This window comes from Ursus americanus, chromosome 5 (genome assembly GCF_024610735.1).
Source record: "Ursus americanus isolate L20-20 chromosome 5, mUrsAme1.1.p, whole genome shotgun sequence".
In the NCBI taxonomy this organism is placed as follows: Eukaryota; Metazoa; Chordata; class Mammalia; order Carnivora; family Ursidae; genus Ursus; species Ursus americanus.
This window is the reverse complement of record NC_142131.1, coordinates 87,630,362-87,650,145: the sequence shown is the minus strand read 5'-3', so window position 1 is coordinate 87,650,145 and position 19,784 is coordinate 87,630,362. Positions and strand designations below refer to the sequence as shown.

The 19,784-nt window shown below is 51.7% G+C and overlaps 1 protein-coding gene across 1 annotated transcript; it reads right to left on the bottom strand.

Moving 5' to 3' along the window:
• Positions 1-2,927: 2,927 nt before the first annotated feature.
• On the bottom strand, positions 2,928-3,494 carry H3-4 (H3.4 histone, cluster member). The gene has a single exon (XM_045803976.2). The coding sequence runs from the start codon at positions 3,336-3,338 to the stop codon at positions 2,928-2,930; it is 411 nt and encodes a 136-aa protein (XP_045659932.1). The 5' UTR covers positions 3,339-3,494.
• Between the last annotated feature and the right edge of the window lie 16,290 nt (positions 3,495-19,784).

Below are 19,784 nucleotides of genomic sequence, written 5' to 3'. Positions count from 1 at the left end.
GAGAAGGGGGCATCTCCCGCAAAGACCACAGGACAGGCACAGTGGGATGGTTGGAGATGATGGGCAGTGGGGCTGACAGATATCAGCAGTTGTCTGTTGGTTTGAAACCCTCCCAGGAACTCCCCAGGTGCAACCTGAAGCTGGCCGCTGTCCTCAGAGGGCAGGGAGAGACCCCAGAGACGGGCTGGCAGATGGCAGCGGTAATAAGCGAAGGGAACTTACACACAAGGTCTGTCCTGGGCGGCAACAAGACCAATAGCTCCCCGCACCTGCCTGCCAAATCTTACAAGCTTATCAAGAGGCCTCAGCTGGGCTCAGTCACATATACCACACAGGTGTTTTCAACAGCTCATGAGTGTCTAAAGGCTCTGTCCTTGGAGCAGCTCCTGGGGGTGGGAAAGGCAAGTGGAACCCACATTCTTAGGACACAGGGTAGAGGTGAGAGGTCTCTGATCGCCCGAGGCCAGCTCTCGGGTCAATAGGTGGTCATGTCTTTTTGATGTCATTCCCCAACATTGTCCCTTAAGAAGGGTCAGGGATGAGGCCAAGAGGAGGGTCCCCTGATTCCTCCTGACTCTCCAATCAGGAAGCTGAGCCTGCTCCCTGCTGTGCCCATCACCGTGCAGCCCCAGCTATTTATGTCCTGCATCCCCACAGGGAGCACCAGCACCCCCCCCCGGGAATCTTCTCGAATGCACCTGCTGTGCCCTCTCCTCTATGACGGCCTGTCCGGGGGCTCTGAGCCAGGACTTTTGCTTCCTCCGGAGATTGCTAGAGTCCCTGTGGCCCATTCTTTTCTTTCAGTGTGGCATGATATGCTTTTTGGTATGCTGGCAATGTTTCAGGCATGGAGGATCCCTCCTGCAACCCTGCTCCCCACAAACTGGGGTTCACGGCCCATGAGTGTAATTAGAAAGACAGACCTATGATTCATTTTGTTAAATAGTAACTGCACACACCAGGATATAGTATGTAGAAGGTATAAGAATAAGAAAATTAGCATCCCTGGCCCACGAGATCATCTGAACCACCACACGCCCCTTCCTGCCCTCTCCCTACCATTAACCGTTACCTGGACTTTTCATAGCCTAGCTTGTCTTGTTAATTCGACCACATGTGTGTGTTCCCCTGTCACAGATGTCTGTCTGAGCAGCCCCACTCTGACCCCCAGCCAGCAATCAGGTGCCGGCCTATCGCCTTCATTTATGTTTAGAACTTCCGTCCTTGATTGTCTGATGGAGGGTTCACTCCACTCCTAAACATTCCACACTCAGACTGTCCCCACAGTGCACACATGGCCTGAAGACTTGGACACAGTGTGAACAGGTGTAGAACGAAATGTTTAATATGCCCACGGCTTGGGACGGGCAGATTCAGAGACAGATGCACATGTCTTAACTGTAATAGTTTTATACTTTTATAAAGCTAATCAAATCTTCCAAGGCTACTAGGTTGGTTCTCATTACAGACACCTGAAAGCTATGAATCAAAAAAAGAACATTCCTGCTCTTGTGCTGTGCTTCAGATGGCCACACTCCCTTGCTCTGTATTTACGTGTTCGCTGAGGGATCCCAGCTACACCACTTGCAAGGGAACTCCTGGCACTTCCTGCCGTGGTGCTGTCTCCTTTCTCTGCTTTTCCTGTGGTCTTCTCGCTTGTGCACCGCCATGTTTGGAGGGTGCTGGCACCTTCTCCAGAGAGCGAGGTTGTGGCTCCCCCAGGGATGCCTGGTTGATGCATCCCCGCTGGCAGGGGTTCTGCTCAGATTTCTGGAGGGCCGTTGTGAACAGAGGATTTGCATCAGGCCCCAGGAGGGACACAGTGGTGTGCTCAGACACCGTCAGAAAAAGCTTCCATGACTATCCATGTACATGAGCATGAGGGACTTTACTTTCTTCCTTTGTCCTCAGTTCTTCGCTTCTCTTTGCTCCTGTCTCGGGTCCTCTGGCAGAACATGCAATGCCAGAGGCTCTAATGGACACAAAGAACAGGGTGACATGGACCTGCCCCTCCACAGCATGGTCTGCTAAGGAAAGTTTCTTCACGGCAGTCCAGCCTATTCTGCCAAGCATACATCATCTGCATGGTTCCCCCCAAATGTAGCCAGTTGGCCAACTTCCTCATCCCCAAGGCCATATGTAGAATGTAGGGAAGGTCGTGGAGATTTAGCCCTCTGCACTGGGCAAAACTTCCCTAAGGTAAGGACTTCATGAGGCACAGAAAAGGAACAATGGCCAGACATGGATTTACTGAAAAGGAACCTTGCATTGAAGGTTATCATTGATTTTCAAGCCAGAACATGGGCTGTCCCTGAACACTCCAGGCATCTGGATGGCCCCTCAAGGATTTGTCACGAACTTACACACATTGAAACTTACGATCCTTTCCAACTTTCAAAACAGTTGTACTACTTTAATTGGTGAAACTTTATGAATCAAGTCTACTGGAAAACTGCATCCCAAGAAACTTCAAAAACCCAGCTCCTTCCCATGGATAGCACTGGGCTGTCCCTGAAACACAGTTCACTTTGGGCGCTTCTCCATCCAGGCCTTCACTCTGCCGGGAGCACATTAAGTACCGACCCATGGACTCAACTCACCAGTACTAGCCAACCATCGGGTGGTACCTGCTTAAAGCTTTGGAGACCGTGCTTGCAAACAGCACCAAGAAAAAAGCCCTCCACCCTTAACCTCCCAGCCATGCTCAGGTGTCAGCCCCACTCCCGGCTTGGGCTCAGGGCAGGCTCACCTTCCCCGTCGTAGGGTTTCCCCATTACCAAAACCCACTAACCAGAGACAGAAAACACGTAGTCGGGAAGAACCCCGGGTTGGCACAGCACCCTTTGTGGCCTAGTGGTGGCTCTGAAAAGAGCCTTTGGGGTGAGCACTATGGCTCCGATGGGGCAGACTTCGCATGTGCGCGGGGCTTAAGCACGCTCCCCGCGGATGCGGCGCGCCAGCTGGATGTCCTTTGGCATGATGGTGACGCGCTTGGCGTGGATGGCACACAGGTTGGTGTCCTCGAATAGCCCCACCAGGTACGCCTCGCACGCTTCCTGCAGCGCCATCACGGCCGAGCTCTGGAAGCGCAGGTCGGTCTTGAAGTCCTGCGCGATCTCACGCACCAGCCTCTGGAACGGCAGCTTGCGGATCAGCAGCTCGGTGGACTTCTGGTAGCGCCGGATCTCGCGCAGGGCCACGGTGCCGGGCCGGTAGCGGTGCGGCTTCTTGACGCCGCCGGTGGCCGGTGCGCTCTTGCGGGCCACTTTAGTGGCCAGCTGCTTGCGCGGCGCCTTGCCTCCCGTAGACTTCCGCGCGGTCTGCTTGGTACGTGCCATGGCTTCGGTGTTACAGAAGAAACTGACGCCGCCTTCGCTGCCAGTCGCCTCGGGTTAGCGCCGCTGGCAGTTCCCGCTTTTATAGAGGCTGCAGCTTTCCCATTGGCCGGCCGCCGGGTGGCGTGATGGCAGGCTGCACTCTGATTGGTCCGCCGCACGCTCCACTCGGCCGCCTGCCCCTTATCTGCGCACCGCGAGCGTGCGACCGCCAGTCGGGTAGAGATCTGATCCCTCTCACACGTGCTTGTTTCCGTGTGGGCGCGGGTCAGGGTTGGGTCACCTGGCCGTGGGCTGTCGGGCCGTCGGGTCAGGGTCCTGCGGGTCAGGGTGTGGTCACCTGGCCGAGGGCGTCGCCACTCCCCACACAGCTCCCCTCTTTCCCCCTCAGCACTCCTCTTGGCTGCAGGAAGAACCTTCTAGAAGGCCGCATTCTGCGCTGGGCCTTTCCGTGGTGACAATGTTGAATTTTCCCAGCCGGCGGTGAGAGGCCCAAGACAAGGCCGGGCACAGACCCTCGGCGCCACCATCCTTCCCTCGTGGATGATTAGCGAGCTGCCCGTCCCCATAGCGGGACCCCACCAAGACGCTGCCGTGCCCAGATTGGGTCCAGCAGCTGTGCTTCCCTGGGCCTGACCTCTGGCCCCTCCTGGGGACTGGCCCCCAGGTCCGTCGTTCCCCCCGCAGCACCTGCTGCTCTAGCCCATTCCCTCCTCCCCATGAGAGAGGGTCCCTCATTGCCTGACCCTTGAGGCCTTTGCAGACCCCATGGTTATGGCTCAAGGCTGGGCCACATGTGTCATCCCAAAACATGCAAGGTCCACGCAAGGGTTATTTTGAGCTAAAGGTGCTTGGAAACCGGCAGATTCAAGGGGAGAGCTCAAACGCCTCTTTTTCCTCCTGAAAACAGAGCTAAGATCCGCATGTGAAAGGCGACGGGTCTACACCTGGAGAAAAAACGTTTTTCTCATCATGGAGGGGACGTGAAGACCAAAGGGGACTCTGCACACACAGCCCTTGTTGACAGAACTCTTATCTTCCTTTGGTCCGCAGAGTATCTCAGCCGCTTTCCCACCGTCGCCTCTCTTTGTTCAACCTAGTGTGAAAGCATTTAGGTTTTGCCCCTTCTGTGGGTCTTCATTTCCTCATGAAGGTTCTTCTGTCCCAATAAAACTTAAGGGCTGGGGGCACCTGGGTGGCTTGGTTGGTTAGGCATAGACTCTTCACTCCGGCTCAGGTCATGGTCCCAGGGTCAGGGGATTGAGCCGCTCGTGTGACTCTGCCCTCAGAGCGGGTCCACTTGAGATTCTCCCTCTCCCTCCGCCCTTCCCCCACTCCCACACTTGCTCCCTCTCTAAAATAAATAAAATCTTAAAAAAATAACTGAAGTGCTTCTCTCTTGTTAATCTGTTTTTTTGGTTTTTTTTAGAGCCCCTACTGGGACCTAAGATGAGTTGAAGAAAGAATTTTCCTTCCCTGTTGCAATGGTACTCTCCCATGCCTCGTAATAGTCCTTTCAGATGAAAGTCTCTCCTTACTAAATCTGGACTTTTTTTTACTTGGTCATGATTGTCACACAGAATCTCTGCTGCCATCCCCGAGTTGGGTCAGGTTGGCTGGGCACCAGGGAGAAGAACCAAGGGACCAACCCAAGGTCACCTGGCATATATGGCTCGATCTGACGCAGTCTGACCGGGACTCCCCCATTAATCTTCCCAGGGCTGTCACTCATTCAGCGCAAGCAGCCTCCAAATCTCTGGGGGTTGCAAGCGCTAAAGGGGACGATGGTGGTTGGATGACGGATTTCTGGCACCGGCTGTGACTTCCACAGGAGCACCCAGGAAGCAGCCCTTTGGGGCTCAACTCGGGCTGCACGGCTGAGGGTTCACTTTTCTGACCACAGGAGCTTTCGTTCTGTTATCATCGTGAAGGACATTCCAGAAAGTCACAGACTTTATCTTTTGTTTTTACTATTGTGCAAGGCTGTATGCCTTTAGTCTTATGGGAGCTGGGGAGGTTTTTTGTTTTTCTTTGTATTTGAAATGCTCCTTTTTGGTTATATGTTTTTTTAACAAAGCAGACATATGGAAAGAGAGCCCATGCTTTGAGTCATTTTGACCTTAGCCAATGTATAGCTTCCCTGGGAGCCCAGAAGCAGGGCCCACACCCTTGAAAAGCTGAGAAAAAAACCTCTTTTTAGTTGGTTCAGTTGACAGTTTTCATGATCTCAGGAACTGAGTTCCCTGTGATTCCTACTCCCTCAGAGGCGCCAAGACCCAGGGGAAAATCATCCCCTAAGAAAACTCCCCAAGATTAGAGAGGTCATCTCTCTGATGACAGCTTCAGATGTGAACAGAAGCCAAACAAAGTTTTGGCTTGTCTAGGACACGTGCATTTTATAGATCAGGTTGTGTGTGCTCTGTGCATACATTGGTGCCAATCACTGCGATGAGAACAAAGGCAAGAGAACACAGCTAAAGGAAATCCCCTTACAGCTTGCAGCCCACTGATAAATCCCGGAGGTGCGCAGAGCATGACATCTCAAGGAACTTGTGGCTGCCTTAATACTGATGTTTTCTTTCAGACAAAAAACAACCTTCTCTTGAGAATAGCCAGACCTCTGGGGTCCTATGGACCTCACTTTCAGCCTACAGAACTTCCTTAGAAACTTACGTTATCTCTACCCTCCCTCCACACGCTGAGAAGTATGTCATCAGTCACCCCTGATGAACACAGGCTGCTCTTTCTGCCCACGGGTCCTGTCCCTGTGCTTTAATATAAACACCCTTGTGCGCCAAAGACATCTCAAGAATTCTTCCTTGACCGTCGCATTCGGGGACTCTGCTCCAACTGTTCAGCATCCATCCTGCGTCTGAGGGAAGCCCTCCCTAATCTAGAACATCCTTTCCTTGCTCTCACCACTCACCGTGCTTGCATGTGCAACTTGGGAAATACAGGGTTGTGTGTGGCACTTTGTTGTAGGTCCTTTGGGATTTGAGGTCACAGGTGGTTAACGTCATGCATCATTTCTGTGGGGTCGTATGGGAGCCATTGGGACTTTCAGGAGCTCACTCTACGGGTGAAGTGGGGTTCTTCCAGGGGCAGCTGGTCCTGGATACACAGTGCATGACGACTCCCCCAGAGCTGAGAACTACAGCAGATACTCAGGCTTCCAGCTGTTAGGAGAACCCTTCCAATACCCCAACTGATGCCAGGTTACTCTGGCCCCCTTTATGGGAAATTCCTGCTGACCATCTACAGGTCCTGCCTTCCCATTCTCTGGACCCCAAGCACAGTGAGCATTGAGTTCAAGTTGCCCAGAACCCCAGGAGGAGACGGCAACGGTGCGCCCCAGTCACCCACCGTCAACCACCATTTGAGGGACCCGGGGGGCACCAGAGTGCCTCCAAAACTGCAGACCGGGCCTGGCGCTCCAGCCATCACGGAGTTCAGTACCAGGTCTGCTCCCTGTTTAGACCCATTTCATGAGCGGCTCTGCTTAGTTAGGGTTGTCTCCACCACGGTGATTCCCCTCAGCCTCCACAACAGGAAAAAACTCTGTCACGTGCTTCAATACATTTCCTTATAATGCTTTGTAACTTTCTCCTTTTTAGGAAGTTTTATTTTCTGTTTAGGTGACAGGTGGCAAGAATTTAATTCTTTTTTTTTGGCCTCATGAATCCCTCTGGCAGTTTGGTGAAGCTCAGAATATTTTAAAACATTTAAAAATGCATACAATGAAATGTCTCAGAATGTTTCTAAATGCATGACATTTTTTAACTGCAAAGGAAATCAGTGATACTGAAGGAAATTGTCAAAATATATGCAAAAGTAGTCATATAATTACATGTATAATATAGAGAGTTGTATGTATATAAATGTGCATCTTTATTACTGCAGTAAATGCAAAGTTCTACTAGGGAAGGACTTGCGACTGCTGTCATTTCAAAGTGCCTGTGGACATGAAGGACCTTTAGAGATCTCTGTACTTCGAGGATCCCACCTGCCGTCCTCTCCTTCACACATCGGTTACATGTCTATTTAAACTTCTTTTTACGGTATTGGCCTAGAGTTTGAAATATACATTTATACCCAATCTAAGTCCACTTTGTTTTGTATTTATGTAATTTTTTATTCTTAAACATATTTTATTTGTTTATTCATTTATTTAGAGAGAGTGTGAGCAGGGTAGTAGCAGAGGGAGAGGGAGAGAGAGAATCTCAAGCAGACAACACATTGAGTGTGGAGCCCGACACGGGACTCGATCCCAAGACCCTGGGATAACGACCTGAGCTGAAGGCAGATGCTTCACCGACTGAGCCACCCAGACGCCCCCCAATAGCGTATATTACTCCCTTGGTGATTGTCACACAGTCCTTGGATATTCTGGTTTTTTAAAATAAAATATTATTCCATTTTCTTTCTGCGTTTCAGTTTGGTAGGTTTCTACTGGCCTTTCTTCAAGCTCACCGATTCTCCTGTGGGGCGTAGCCAGGTGGCTGAGCCCTTCAGAAGCAGACATGAAGTCTGCCTTGGTGATCCTGACCTCTAGCACTTCCTTTCACAGCTCTCTTGGCATTTCTATCCCACGGCGTACATGGCCTGTCTGTCTACTTTATCCACTGGAGTTCTTAGCATATTATCAGTTGTTTTAAATTCCCAGTCTGATAATTCCAACACCTGTGTTGATCTGTATCCAGTCCTGATGGCCATTTATCTTTTCAGACTGACTTTTCCTTGCCTTTGGGCATGTCCGGTAATTTCTGGTTGAAAGCCAGACATGATGCTCACGCTGGGTGATAAGAACCAGAGCGAGTTAGGCTTGAGTGGGAAGATGTGTGGTGGTCTGGATGTGGGGTTGGGCTGTGCTTAGTGTACATGGTAGCTGCAGGCCCCAGAAACTTCTAAGACCCCTGGGGTCCTTGTTGTGTGCCCTTTGGGCTTCCCGAAGAGCTCCGTCCCAGGCAGAGTGGCTCTTTGGCTCTCCCCGCTGTGGCACATTGGCAGGATGCTGTTGGGGTGTTGGTAGGGTGTGGGCAGGGGGGAGCATGCCACTCTGATTAAGTCTCCATCTCTTCTCGGACCCGTGTCACTGAGCTGTGACCTTTACAAGTGCTTCATAGCTGATTTGCTGGCGTTTGCACAGGGCCTGAGGTGGGTGGGATGGGCTAGGTCGCAGTGCACAGCTCCTAATTCTGCTCATCATAGGGAAACTCAGGGAACACACGGACACCTAGATAAATAAGGAAATGCAGAACGCACCTGGTGTAGGTTAATTTTGTGTGTTGACTGCTCTGTAAGGCACCCAGATTGCACACAGTTCTGGGTGTGTCTGTGAGGTGTTTCTGGATGAGATTGCCTTGTGAACGGGTGGACTCAGGAGAGCAGATGGCTCATCCCAGTGTGGGTGGGCTGGTTCCACCCAGGCCGAGGGCCTGGAGAGAACCAAAGCTGGAGGAAGGAGGAGTTTGCTCCTTCAGTCCGGCCGATGAGCTAGGGTGTCCATCTTCTTGCTGCTCCTCGTTCTCAGGCTTTCAGACTCAGAGTGAATTATATATATAATTATATATGTGTAATACATGTCTCTTACTCATGGAAGGATTAATAAAGAGGACATATCTGTATATGTTATTAATTCTATTTGTAGGGAGCACCCGAACTGATACACACCTTTTCACATAAAAGTGACACTAAACGAAACAAAAGCTTCCTAAACACAGGGCTGCGGCATTTGAGAGCGGGCTGGATGAAATGAATGCAGCTTCTTCAGTTTGGTGGGGTGGGGGGTGAGCTGGACAGAGGGGCCAGGGCCCATTGGTGAAGTCAGGGAACTGGGTTGGATTGTATAGGTTACAGGCAGTCGAATCTCTGAGTATTTCCAGAGAGATGAATGCTTTTATGGATGACTGTAACGCAGGTTCCCACCTGGCGCATTAATTACAACAGCTGTTCAGCCATTTCATCTCTTGAGGGGCAGACGAGCTGGCCAGGCACACTGTCTGGGGCCACCAAGGCTGTCACCAAGTACACCAGCTCCAAGGGAGTTTTTGGAGCATTGAACCAAGTGTCAGAACCAGCAGGTCTCTCCAGAGACTCCTCCAGCTTTCATCCAGTTGCCAGCAGGAAACACAGCAACACAGCATATTGACTCAGAAAACAAGTTTATTTTGCTTATAGATACTGCTCCTCCCCTGCGATGGGCTGAATTGTATCCGTCCCCAGGTTCATATGCTGGAGAACTAAAGTCTGATACCTCTGAAGGTCACTGTGTTTGCAGACAGAATCTTTAGGCAGGTCATTAAGGTAAAGTGAGGTCATTAGAGTGAGCTCTAGTTTAATACGACTGGTATCCTCATCTGAAGGGAAAATTGGGGGAGGGGGCGCCTGGGTGGCTCAGTCGGTTGAGGATCCAACTCTTGATTTCGGCTCAGGTGGTGATCGGGAGCACATATGGCCCTCACAGCCCTAAAGGAACCAACCCTGTCAACACTTTGATTTTGAACTTCGTTTCCGGAACTGTGGGGCATTACATTCTTTTTTTTTTTTTAATATTTTATTTATTTATTTGAGAGAGAGCGCACGTGTGAGCCAAGAGGGGGAGGCAGATTCCACAATGAGTGGGAGTCCATCCCAGGACCCTGACATGATGACCTGAGCCGAAGGTAGATGCTTAACCATCTGAGCCACCCAGACACCCTTTAAACCTTTTCTACCAATCTCTCAATGAGCTTTATGTTTTCACGAAAATAATCCTACTTTCCCCCAAGATTATCCTTGCTTATTTTATTTATGACAACAAGTGTCATTTTCCCCATCCGATTTTTTACTGACTCATTTGGAGATAGGAAAGATAATTTAGTACGTGGCTGAGTTTCCGAGTGAGCTCTTTCAATTGTATTTGTTTCTTCAGGGCAGTGGTTCTCAAACGCTAACATGCATGTGGACACTCATGAGCTTCGCAGAGCCGGTGGCTGGGCCTCATCCCCTTTGTGACTCAGTGGGTCTGGGGTGACCGGAGTTTGCACTCCTAACGAGCCCCCAGGTAACTTGATGCTGGCTCAGGACCACACTCTGGAAACACTCCTCTAGGACTTCCAGGTATTAAACACCCTCAGGTACGCTGATGTGTATATAGTTTCCCTAAGAAAACTAACAAATAAACAAGCAACCCACAAAACCACCCCCAAACCCTCTTTGTCTACAATCTCTGATATTCCAGAATAAAGGCAGTACTCAGAAGGTAATACGTTTCACCGTTATATATCATGCTGGGGCTTCATCACAATAAGCCTTGAATTTACTATGAACACCGAGAGACCTAGTTACAGATTTCATATCCCCTGGTTGAAAAGCTCCTACGCTCCTGGGAAACCCGGCTTCGCTCTGGCCCAGGCAGTAAACCAGCAGCAGCGCTATTTGAAGGGCTTCTGGAAGCATCTGTATTCTGATTGGCTGACTTCCCCAGCAATTTTATCCAGTCAGAAAGCCGAGCTGCCTCCTGCATTTAAATATGCTCTTTGATCCAATCACATGCTGCCTATTCCCAAGCCCTCATTTGCATGCAGGGCATATAAATAGGACTGCGGGTGCCGTCCGCACTGTCCCGGAGCTGCGCTGTCGTCTCTGCAAGTACGTTTCTGCAGCCGGCAAGGCTTAACGGTAGGATGTGGCTGATAGTCAGAAGGATGGAAACGCCCAGATCTCCAGGTTCACCAGTCGCGAGTGGGCTGCTTCTTTCTACAGGAAATTACGAGACCCACTCTATTAAACCCAAACCCTCCCGCTGCTTTTAAAACAGACTTCATACTGGTTTTCTATTGCCTCCATAACAAATTACCTCCAAGACAGCAGCTTAAAGCAAAGCCCATTTATTCTGCGGTTCTGCGGGTCGGAAGTCCAGGCTCAGCTAGGCCCCTGCTGCAAAATCAAGGTGTCTTCATGGTTGTTTTCCTGTCCGAGGGCTCTGGATAACCACTCCCCCTCCAAATCCAGGCTCACTGAGGCTAGGCTGCTGGCCGTTCCTCGCGACTGCTGGCTGTGGGCTCTTCTCCCTGCCCCTGCCCACATTCCTTCTCTTGCTAGCTCCGTGGTTCCCTCCAGCAGGGGTGGGTCCCATCCCCCCTCCTGCTTCCAATGTGTCTGAGTTCTGTGCTGCGTTCTGGGTTACTTCAGCTGAATAAAGCTGTCTGCTGTCAAGCCGCTTGTGATGAGATTGGGAAATCTAGGATGATCTTCTCTTCAGATCTGTAGCATTAATGACAGCTGCAAGTCCTGCAGGGTCAGGGGAAGGGGTTGCAGTCTGCCTACTAAAGACATGTCTGGTCAGATGTTCCCTTAGGATCTGTGTAGTCGTCCATTATTCAAACCAGTGAGGTTATGTAAAAAACGAAGCTCCTTCCTCCATGGGTGGACCCGTAAGTGCAAGGCGGGTTCACATCCTCGCGTGGACATCCACAGATGGCTCAGCCAAGCAGCATGTAACAAAGCGGGAAGGTGTGTTTGTTTTGTTTTAGAAAAATTACCTGATGAAAAAGGGGTGTGTCGGAGAACCCTAACACAGAACGTGTGTTATCTCTGAGTTTTTCCTGGGTGGGAATATTTGCCTGCCTGCCTGAATGATTATACAATCATGGGGGATGCATGGGGGATGCATGGGAAGTTGGAGTGAGCAGACGTTACGGTTGCACGGATACGAAATGCATTCACAGCAGAATGTGCCAGCTCTCAGTGGAAAGAGATGAGAGGAATGTCAGTGTCACCCTCCTAGTGTGTATGTTACACACAAATGTGGCCATGGCTTTGGTGAGGACCATAGGATCAGGGTCATGCTAAATAAGGCGACCCCAAAGTCTTTGTGGTTCAGACTCAAGAACAAAAACACAGTTGACCCTGGAACAACACAGGGCTCCCCTGAGCCCTTGAAAATCCATGTATAACTTTTGATTCCCCCAAGACTTAACTACTAATAATAGCCCGCTATTGACAGGAAGCCTTACGGATAACATCAACAGTTGATTAACGCGTATTTTGTGTGTTATATGCGTTATATACAGGAATCTTACAGTAAAGTGAACTACAGAAAAGAAAATGTTATTAAGAAAATCGTAAGGAAGAGAAAATACATTTGCAGAGTTGTACTATATTTTAAAAACAAAAACTGTATAAATGGACCTGCACAGTTCAAACCCGTATTGTTCAAGGGTCAACTGTAATGTGTTAAATAACTGGGTTTTTTCCTTTAAAACCTGGGAAATTTCAAACATATATACAGGTAGACAAAATAGTAAAATGGACTAGATTTCAGCAATTATCAGCCAAAGACCAATTTTGACTTCTATTTCTACCTTTCTCTTGCTCAGATTAATTTGAAACCTAAAATCCAAAATATTCTATCATTTCATGCATGAATTTCTAGGTCACCCAGTTGACTGAAAGATTTTTATTTAATAATTCAGGAAAATAATTAATCACACTCCTCAACAAACGGCAGATGCTGTCTTCCAAGTGTTTATCAGTAACAAACCTTCTCAACAGTATACTACACAGAGCTTATAAGCATTAATAAAGGAAAAATTTCAACTTCTAATGTGTGTGGGCCCTGCTCCTGGGCTCCCAGGAAAGCTATATTTAAACATTTACCAAGGTGAAAGTGATTTGGTAAAACCTCAAAGCATGGGCTCTATTTCTGTACCTCTGCCTCTAAAAACAAAAACAAAAAACACCCCCACAAAAAACAAACAAACAAAAAACCTCCCTGGTTCCCATATTAAAGGCATACAGCCTTGCACATAGTAAAAAATAAGATAAAGGCTGTGATTTTCTGAATGTCCTGCACTGTGATCTCTCTCTCCTGGGTCTCCTGCCTGCCCGTGGATGTCAGACTTGCCAGCCCCACAGTCATGGGAGCCAATGCCTTAAAATACATCTCTCTCTGTATATCCTATTGCTTCTGCTTCTCTGGAGAATCCCCGCTGAGAAAACCTGGAATCACGACTCTCTTTTGTCTTTCACCCCTAGTTGTAAATAGGCCAAGGTCTTTTCTGAGCTTATTATTATTATTGTGATGATTACTATTTTGGTAATACTTTGTCCCCGGCAACTAATAACACCTACTCAGGCTCTATGTTAAAATGGACGGAGGGGCACCTGGGTGGCACAGCGGTTAAGCGTCTGCCTTTGGCTCAGGGCGTGATCCCGGCGTTATGGGATTGAGCCCCACATCAGGCTCCTCCGCTATGAGCCTACTTCTTCCTCTCCCACTCCCCCTGCTTGTGTTCACTCTCTCGCTGGCTGTCTCTATCTCTGTCGAATAAATAAATAAAATCTTAAAAAAAAAAAATGGACGGAGGTCTCACTACGTAAGGAGACATGCAGAATTCCTGCCACAGGATGTAGGGACCACTTTGGCCGTTCATCGTTTCTTCTGTGATAATGCTGCCTAGAAAGAGCCCCCAAACCTTGGTGACCTTTGGCAGCCAGCTGCTGGGCACCGGGGTTGCTGGCTCCAAGTTGCCATTCTGACTCCCATCTTCTCTCTCTGGGCTCCAGGAGCAGCTTCTCTCTGGGACATGCAGGTCTCCCATGCAGGACAGGAGCGAAAGGGTCATGGTAGCTTGCTGCCACCTGCAGCCCTTGTCCAGAAATGGGGCACAGTCCTTCCTGCCATCAGCCAGTGGGGCCCATGGTGTGTTAGTTTCCTGGAGCTGCCCTAACAAGCTACCACAAACTGGGGGCTTACAACAGGGGGTTAACCAACCCCATGCCCCTCACCCAATGCCTCGGCTGGAGGCCAGAAGTCCAGATCAAGGTGTCACAAGGCCATGCTCCCCCCAGAGGATCTGGGGGCAAATCCTTCCTGCCTCTTCCAGCTCCTGGGGGCTCCAGGTGTCCCTCAGCTTGTAGCTACGTTACTCCAATCTCTGGATCCATGTTCACCTTTCCCCCACTGTGTGTCCACACTCCCTCGCCTTTCTTCTATCAAAAGATATGTGATTGCATTTAGGCCCAGGATAATCCAGGAGAAGCTCCTCCTCGAAGATCCTTGATTTCCTCCTGTTTCCCACACGGGGTAATAGTCACAAGTTCTGGGACGAGAAGAATAGTTTGTTCAGTGGTGGTTTTTGGAACCAGCCACATGAAGCCACACCCAAGGTTAGCGGAGCAGGGCAGCTCTCCCCTGGGGTGAAGCGTGGGGCTTGGGATGGGGGAACATTTGCTGAATTCAAAGCAGCACAGGGAGATTTAGTGCAGGGCAAACCCACTTCCTGTCAGGAGCAGAAACCAAGTAAACAACACCTTGGTGACCTTTCTTAAATTTGTATTGCTAAATGGAGTGACTCTTGTGGAGAAAATATACACATATCCCAGCTGGCTCTGCCAAAGGGAAAGGCCTCTTGAGAGTCATGTGGAAGAAAGGAACGTTCTTATCATCGCAAAGATCTGTCGAAAGAACTGTCTCCGCAGGAGGGACACAGATGTCACCATGAGGAGACAACAGTGACCAAGAGAGACCTAATAGAAGCAGCACTGACTACCCTCCCCCTGCTCCACCCCGCCCCACGGCCAACGTGAGGTCTGCACCCAGCTAGCTTTTCACTGAATGGGCAATACTAATTTTCATCAGGAGCAAATCTCCTTGGAGTGTGGTTGCATCCACAACCTGAGTGCAAAAACCAAAAGCAAAATAGCTGAATTCGTGTTTTGAGTAAACAAACAAACCAAAAAAACCCACCTAAATCCAATCTGTGTTTGTCAACGTCACTAAGCAATTCTCCCGGCCTCAGAGGACATTGCATGTCCCACAAATTTACGTCAGTTGTGACCCTATCTACCCGGAGACAGCGTCAGACCCCACAGGCTCAGGGCTCAGTCCCCCAAGACCACCCCCACCCCCAGAGCCCACGCCAATGGCAAGTCCAGGTTCATGGTTAACTAGAACGTTCAGTTTCCGCAAAGATTACAACCGTGACTACGGAAGGACGTAAATAAGATTATGTTGCATTTTTATTGATTTCGGTAAACAGGAAAGCGCTGACATATATGGGTATTTGGTTCTTAAGCATATGTCTATCTGAAACGTTCAGATGTGGACATGCGCGTATCCCCATAAGCAGCAAAGAGGGAAACAAAGCGTGGACAGAGATCCGATGCCCTCCTAGGAGACGGGAGGAGGGGAGAGACGCAGCTGGGACGGGGCGAGGGGAAAGCCGGGAGCTAAGGGGTGCTGACGGTGCTCCAGCCCTGTGCGCACCGGAGCAACGGCCTCAGTGAGCCGTCCCCGGACAGACAGAACGATGCCTTTCAGGAAGAACGCACGTAGCGCCTACATCTAAGGAATGCGCGCCCCTGCGAGAAATCAGTGCCGTCCAGGGTGCAGAAGCCGGTCAGCATCCGAGATTCGGGGCCCAGGGGAGCAGCGGCGAGGCGCGGCGCCCGCCGGGCCCACGATGGCAGTCAGTACCCAAGGCTACCGGGGCGAATTCGCCTCCAATGCGGTCAGGTCGAGAGCTTTTGAAATGACCAACCGGGAAACGTGCCCGAGCGTAAATAAGGGCCGCAAATGCTTCGGTGCTTTACCCAGGGAGTCGCGAGGACAGCCCGCAGGAGCCGCCTCCGAACCCACGGCCGCCCTCGGCGTGCCAGCGCGCCAGCAGCCACCCGCGACCGTCCCCTGCGCCCCCGCGTGCGGGCGCCATGGAATCCCCGGGCTTCTGCACCCCCCGCATCTCCGTGCTCCCCTTCACCCCTGCATCCCGGTATCTCTGCCCCCCTGCATCCCTGCGTCCTTTGCGCCCTTGTATTCCCGCCCCGCTGCATCCCCTCGCTCCTGCCTCCCTGCCAACCTCCACCGCGGCTCCCCAGAGCTCCACCATCCTCAGGGGTTCGCCAAGCCTCCCTATCGCCCGCTGCCTTCCCGGACCAAGGATGCCAAGACCCAGGGTTGCCGCGACGCGCCGCCAGGCCGGAGGCCCTAGGCGGACTAGTGCGCTACCCCGCCCGGCGCGTTCCAGATACGCCTGGGGACGCCCAGCGCATGCGCTGCACCCTCCGGGAGCGGCCCCGAGATGGCGACCCCGGCTTCAGAAGACGTCATCAAGCCCACGTCCCTTTTTCCGTTTCAGCAAAAACAGCTGCGCGCGCTCTCCCCGACCGCCTCAGAAGAGGCCGCAACCGCTCCGCTCCGTCGCATCTCGGAGCCTGCGGGAGGGTGGCCCTCATTCTTGAGTCCTTCGTTTTCTTTTCTTGGTGACTTCTTCCCAAGCAGACCCTGCATGTATGCAGCCCCTGGACAGTTTCCGAGCAGTAATGCCTTCAAGGGCTTAGGAACCAGGTAGCTAAGGCTACTTCGGCCAGACACGCCCGTGGCGTGTGAAGATGGCCGTGTCTCACACACACAGATGTGCACCCGGCGTCCGGCACACCTGTAGGGGCGCTCACCGCGCCGCGCCACTCCGCGTACACAGGTGTCCTTGGGAATCGGGGCACCCAGGGTTTCTCCTGCCATTGGGGGGCGGGGGTTGGGGGGCTGAGAGTCCCACACACTCTCCAGTGTAATGAGGGGAGGAAACAGCAGTTCCATGGTGAGTGCTGTCGGACACTGGTGGCTAATGTGTTCGCGCGGAAGGGCTTGCAGGCCATCAGAGCGCTCAAACCGGGTGGTTTATTAAATCCATTGCAAACTCCCAGCAGAAGCAAGGTGGAAGAGGTGGTGTCATTGGGGAGGAGAGCTGCCCCTCCCGATCCCAGGCACAGCTGTCCCAAGTCCCGGGCTTCCCGCTGCCTCAACCTTCCCGCTGATGGTGGGGCCACGGGCGGGGGGGGGGGGTGCTGGGCCCATGCACACAGGTGTGGTGTCCCTGCCACTCCGTGACAGGCTCACCTGTGGAGAGTCCCAGAGGTGGCTGACTGAGACCTAACAGAAATTGAGTGCCTCAAGGGTGATTGCTTGGTGCCCACTGCATACTTATTGATCCTGAATATTTAGTGCCTCCTCTATACTTAACACGAATAGTGCCCAGATACCTCACATTTAACTACCTTGTGTCTTGGTTGTCTTGTATTTTTAAGCCCCACTCTCTCTCCTCACTTTTATCTATACTCCCATCTTAGGAAATTCATCCATTCCCCTCCCCTACCCCAGCTGCCCAATTTTTTTTTTTCTTGTCTTCTCCAGCAGGATGGAATATTCTAAGACAATAGAACAGGTGCTCCCTCCAGGAGGCTGCAGCCAGGGTGAGGGAATGAGGGTGCAGCGAGTGAGGGGCCTGGCCGGTGCAACAGCCAGGAGTGCCTCTTCACTGTGGAGTGTTGTCAGTTCTTTGCATGTTCCCGTCTAGTGCCTGATCCAGCTTGACCTTCTCATCTCAAGACTTTTTAATTACACCTGCAAAGACCCTTTCTCCAAATAAGATCACACTCACAAGTTCTGGGTGTTAGAATGGGGTCATATGTATTTTTGCGGGGAGAGCACTACAGGTGGGATCCAGGACTAGGGTGTCTCCACAGAGAGGCCCTGCCTCCTGACATTCCCCATGTGCTGATGGTCTCCAGGTAGGCATACCTGGCTGCGGGGGTGACAAGGAGGTGCCGCCATGGGGGTGTGCCTCTGATGCAGGGTGCAGGCTGGCCGCCAGGAGAGGGGGGAGCTCCCAGGTAGGAGGGTGGGAGCCTGCATCTCCAGGAAGATAGCTGCCATGGATGACGGTTGGGCCCCACCGATGCCCTGGCTTGAATGAACGCAGGGAAGGAGGATGCTTCTGGTTGAGCCACAGAACCCGTGGTGGACGGCAGTGTGGCTCTTGCTGCTCCTAACACCAATGGTGGAGGTGTCTCCATACTGGGGACCCAGCAGGCCTCAAGATTTGTGACCCCCAGCGTGCGGCATGAGTCACAGGGTGCAGGCTGGGCCTCAGGGGTCCTGGGGACTCTTTGTCTTCAGGGAACCATGTGAGGAAGCCGAACCATCCTTGGAGAGAGACTATGCATAAGAAGACACAAGACACCCAGCCATGCAAAGGAGGCAGCGCCTTCCCAGCCGACTTCACACTGCCTACTGACCTACCAGATTAACCGCCCCCCCCCGACCCTCAAGGGGCTGGGACATTTTGGGCTGCTCCGTCATCCCTCAGGAGAAAACTGGCAAGACAGGACTCAAGTAGGGCTGTCCTGGGGCTGGGGCAAGCTGTGGACAGGGCAGTGGGTAAGGAAGGGTGTCCTGGAGGACCGAAGGCAGTGTTGGCAGGAGGGGTGGTCACGGGCTCCATGGTCTGGGGAAGGAGAGAGGTGCCAGGACCGGTCTCCCCAGAGAGCTGCCTGGGACCCAGCCACCCACGTGGAGGGGAGTGGGCACAGGGGAGGATGCAATTTTAAAGCTTTTGCTTGGCGGGCATGGGAGAAAGCAAAGCCTCGGTGAGGCTTGGTGGGCAGTGTGTGGAAACAGACCCTCCTGGGAGCACGAGGTCAATTCTGATGACCAGGCCTGGGACCTCCATGCAAGAGAGCAGAACAGCTCTGCTCAGCCCAGACCTAACAGCTCTCAAGCTGGGTGACCCAGTCCTCCTTGAGGCGTGTCCCGTAACACCCTAATTCAGGATCTAAGCAAACACAGAAACTGAGGGGGTCCTTTATGCTTGTTCACTTGGGATATTCTTTTTTTTAATTTTTTAAAATTTTTATTTTTTCATTTCTTAAAGATTTTATTTATCCATTTGAGACAGAGAAAACGATCATGAGTGGGGGGAGGGGCAGAATTGGGGAGAGGGAGCAGCAGACTCCCTGCTGAGCAGCCCAATAATGTGGGGCTCGATCCTGGGATCATGATCTGAGCCAAAGGCAGACGCTTAACTGACTGAGCCACCCAGCCTCCCAGGCGCCCCCCGTGGGGGATTCTTAAACATGTTGGTAAAAAGACAGAAATGAACAGCACAAGGAGGAGGGACCAGATGTAGGGCGGGGACTGGGGACAGACCCATACCGTGGAGAGGGGCTGGTGAGTTATGGGACCTGGCCAAAGTGAGTGGAGAATTCCGGAAGCTGGGAGCACTTTCCTGGCAGTGGGTGTGGGTCTTTCCTTTCTTCCTGTGGGACTTTGCATCTCCTTGGCTCCCCTTTCTCAATAAACTACTGGCCCCACAGGGACATAGGGAGCATGACAGAGAGAATCCCAGGGTGGGGGACAGGAGCATGGGACCTGCTACAGTGAGCCGGGAAAAGGCTTCGAAGTTCCAAGCTTCAGAGAGGCTGAGGTTGGCCCCACCAGCCCCCCTCCTTCCCCAGCCCCTGGCAAGCACTGATCTGCTTCCCACCTCTATGGCTCTGTCTATTCTGGCCATTTCTTATACATGGGATCATACCCTGTGTGGCCTTTTTGTGTGGCTTCCCTGACAAACGTGTTTTCGAGGTTCATCCACACGGTCGCACACTGGTGCTGCACTCCGTGGCTAAATGGCC

Coding starts and splice junctions, on each gene's coding strand:
- H3-4 (XM_045803976.2), bottom strand. CDS start 3,338: ATGGCACGTACCAAGCAGACCGCGCGGAAGTCTACGGGAGGCAAGGCG.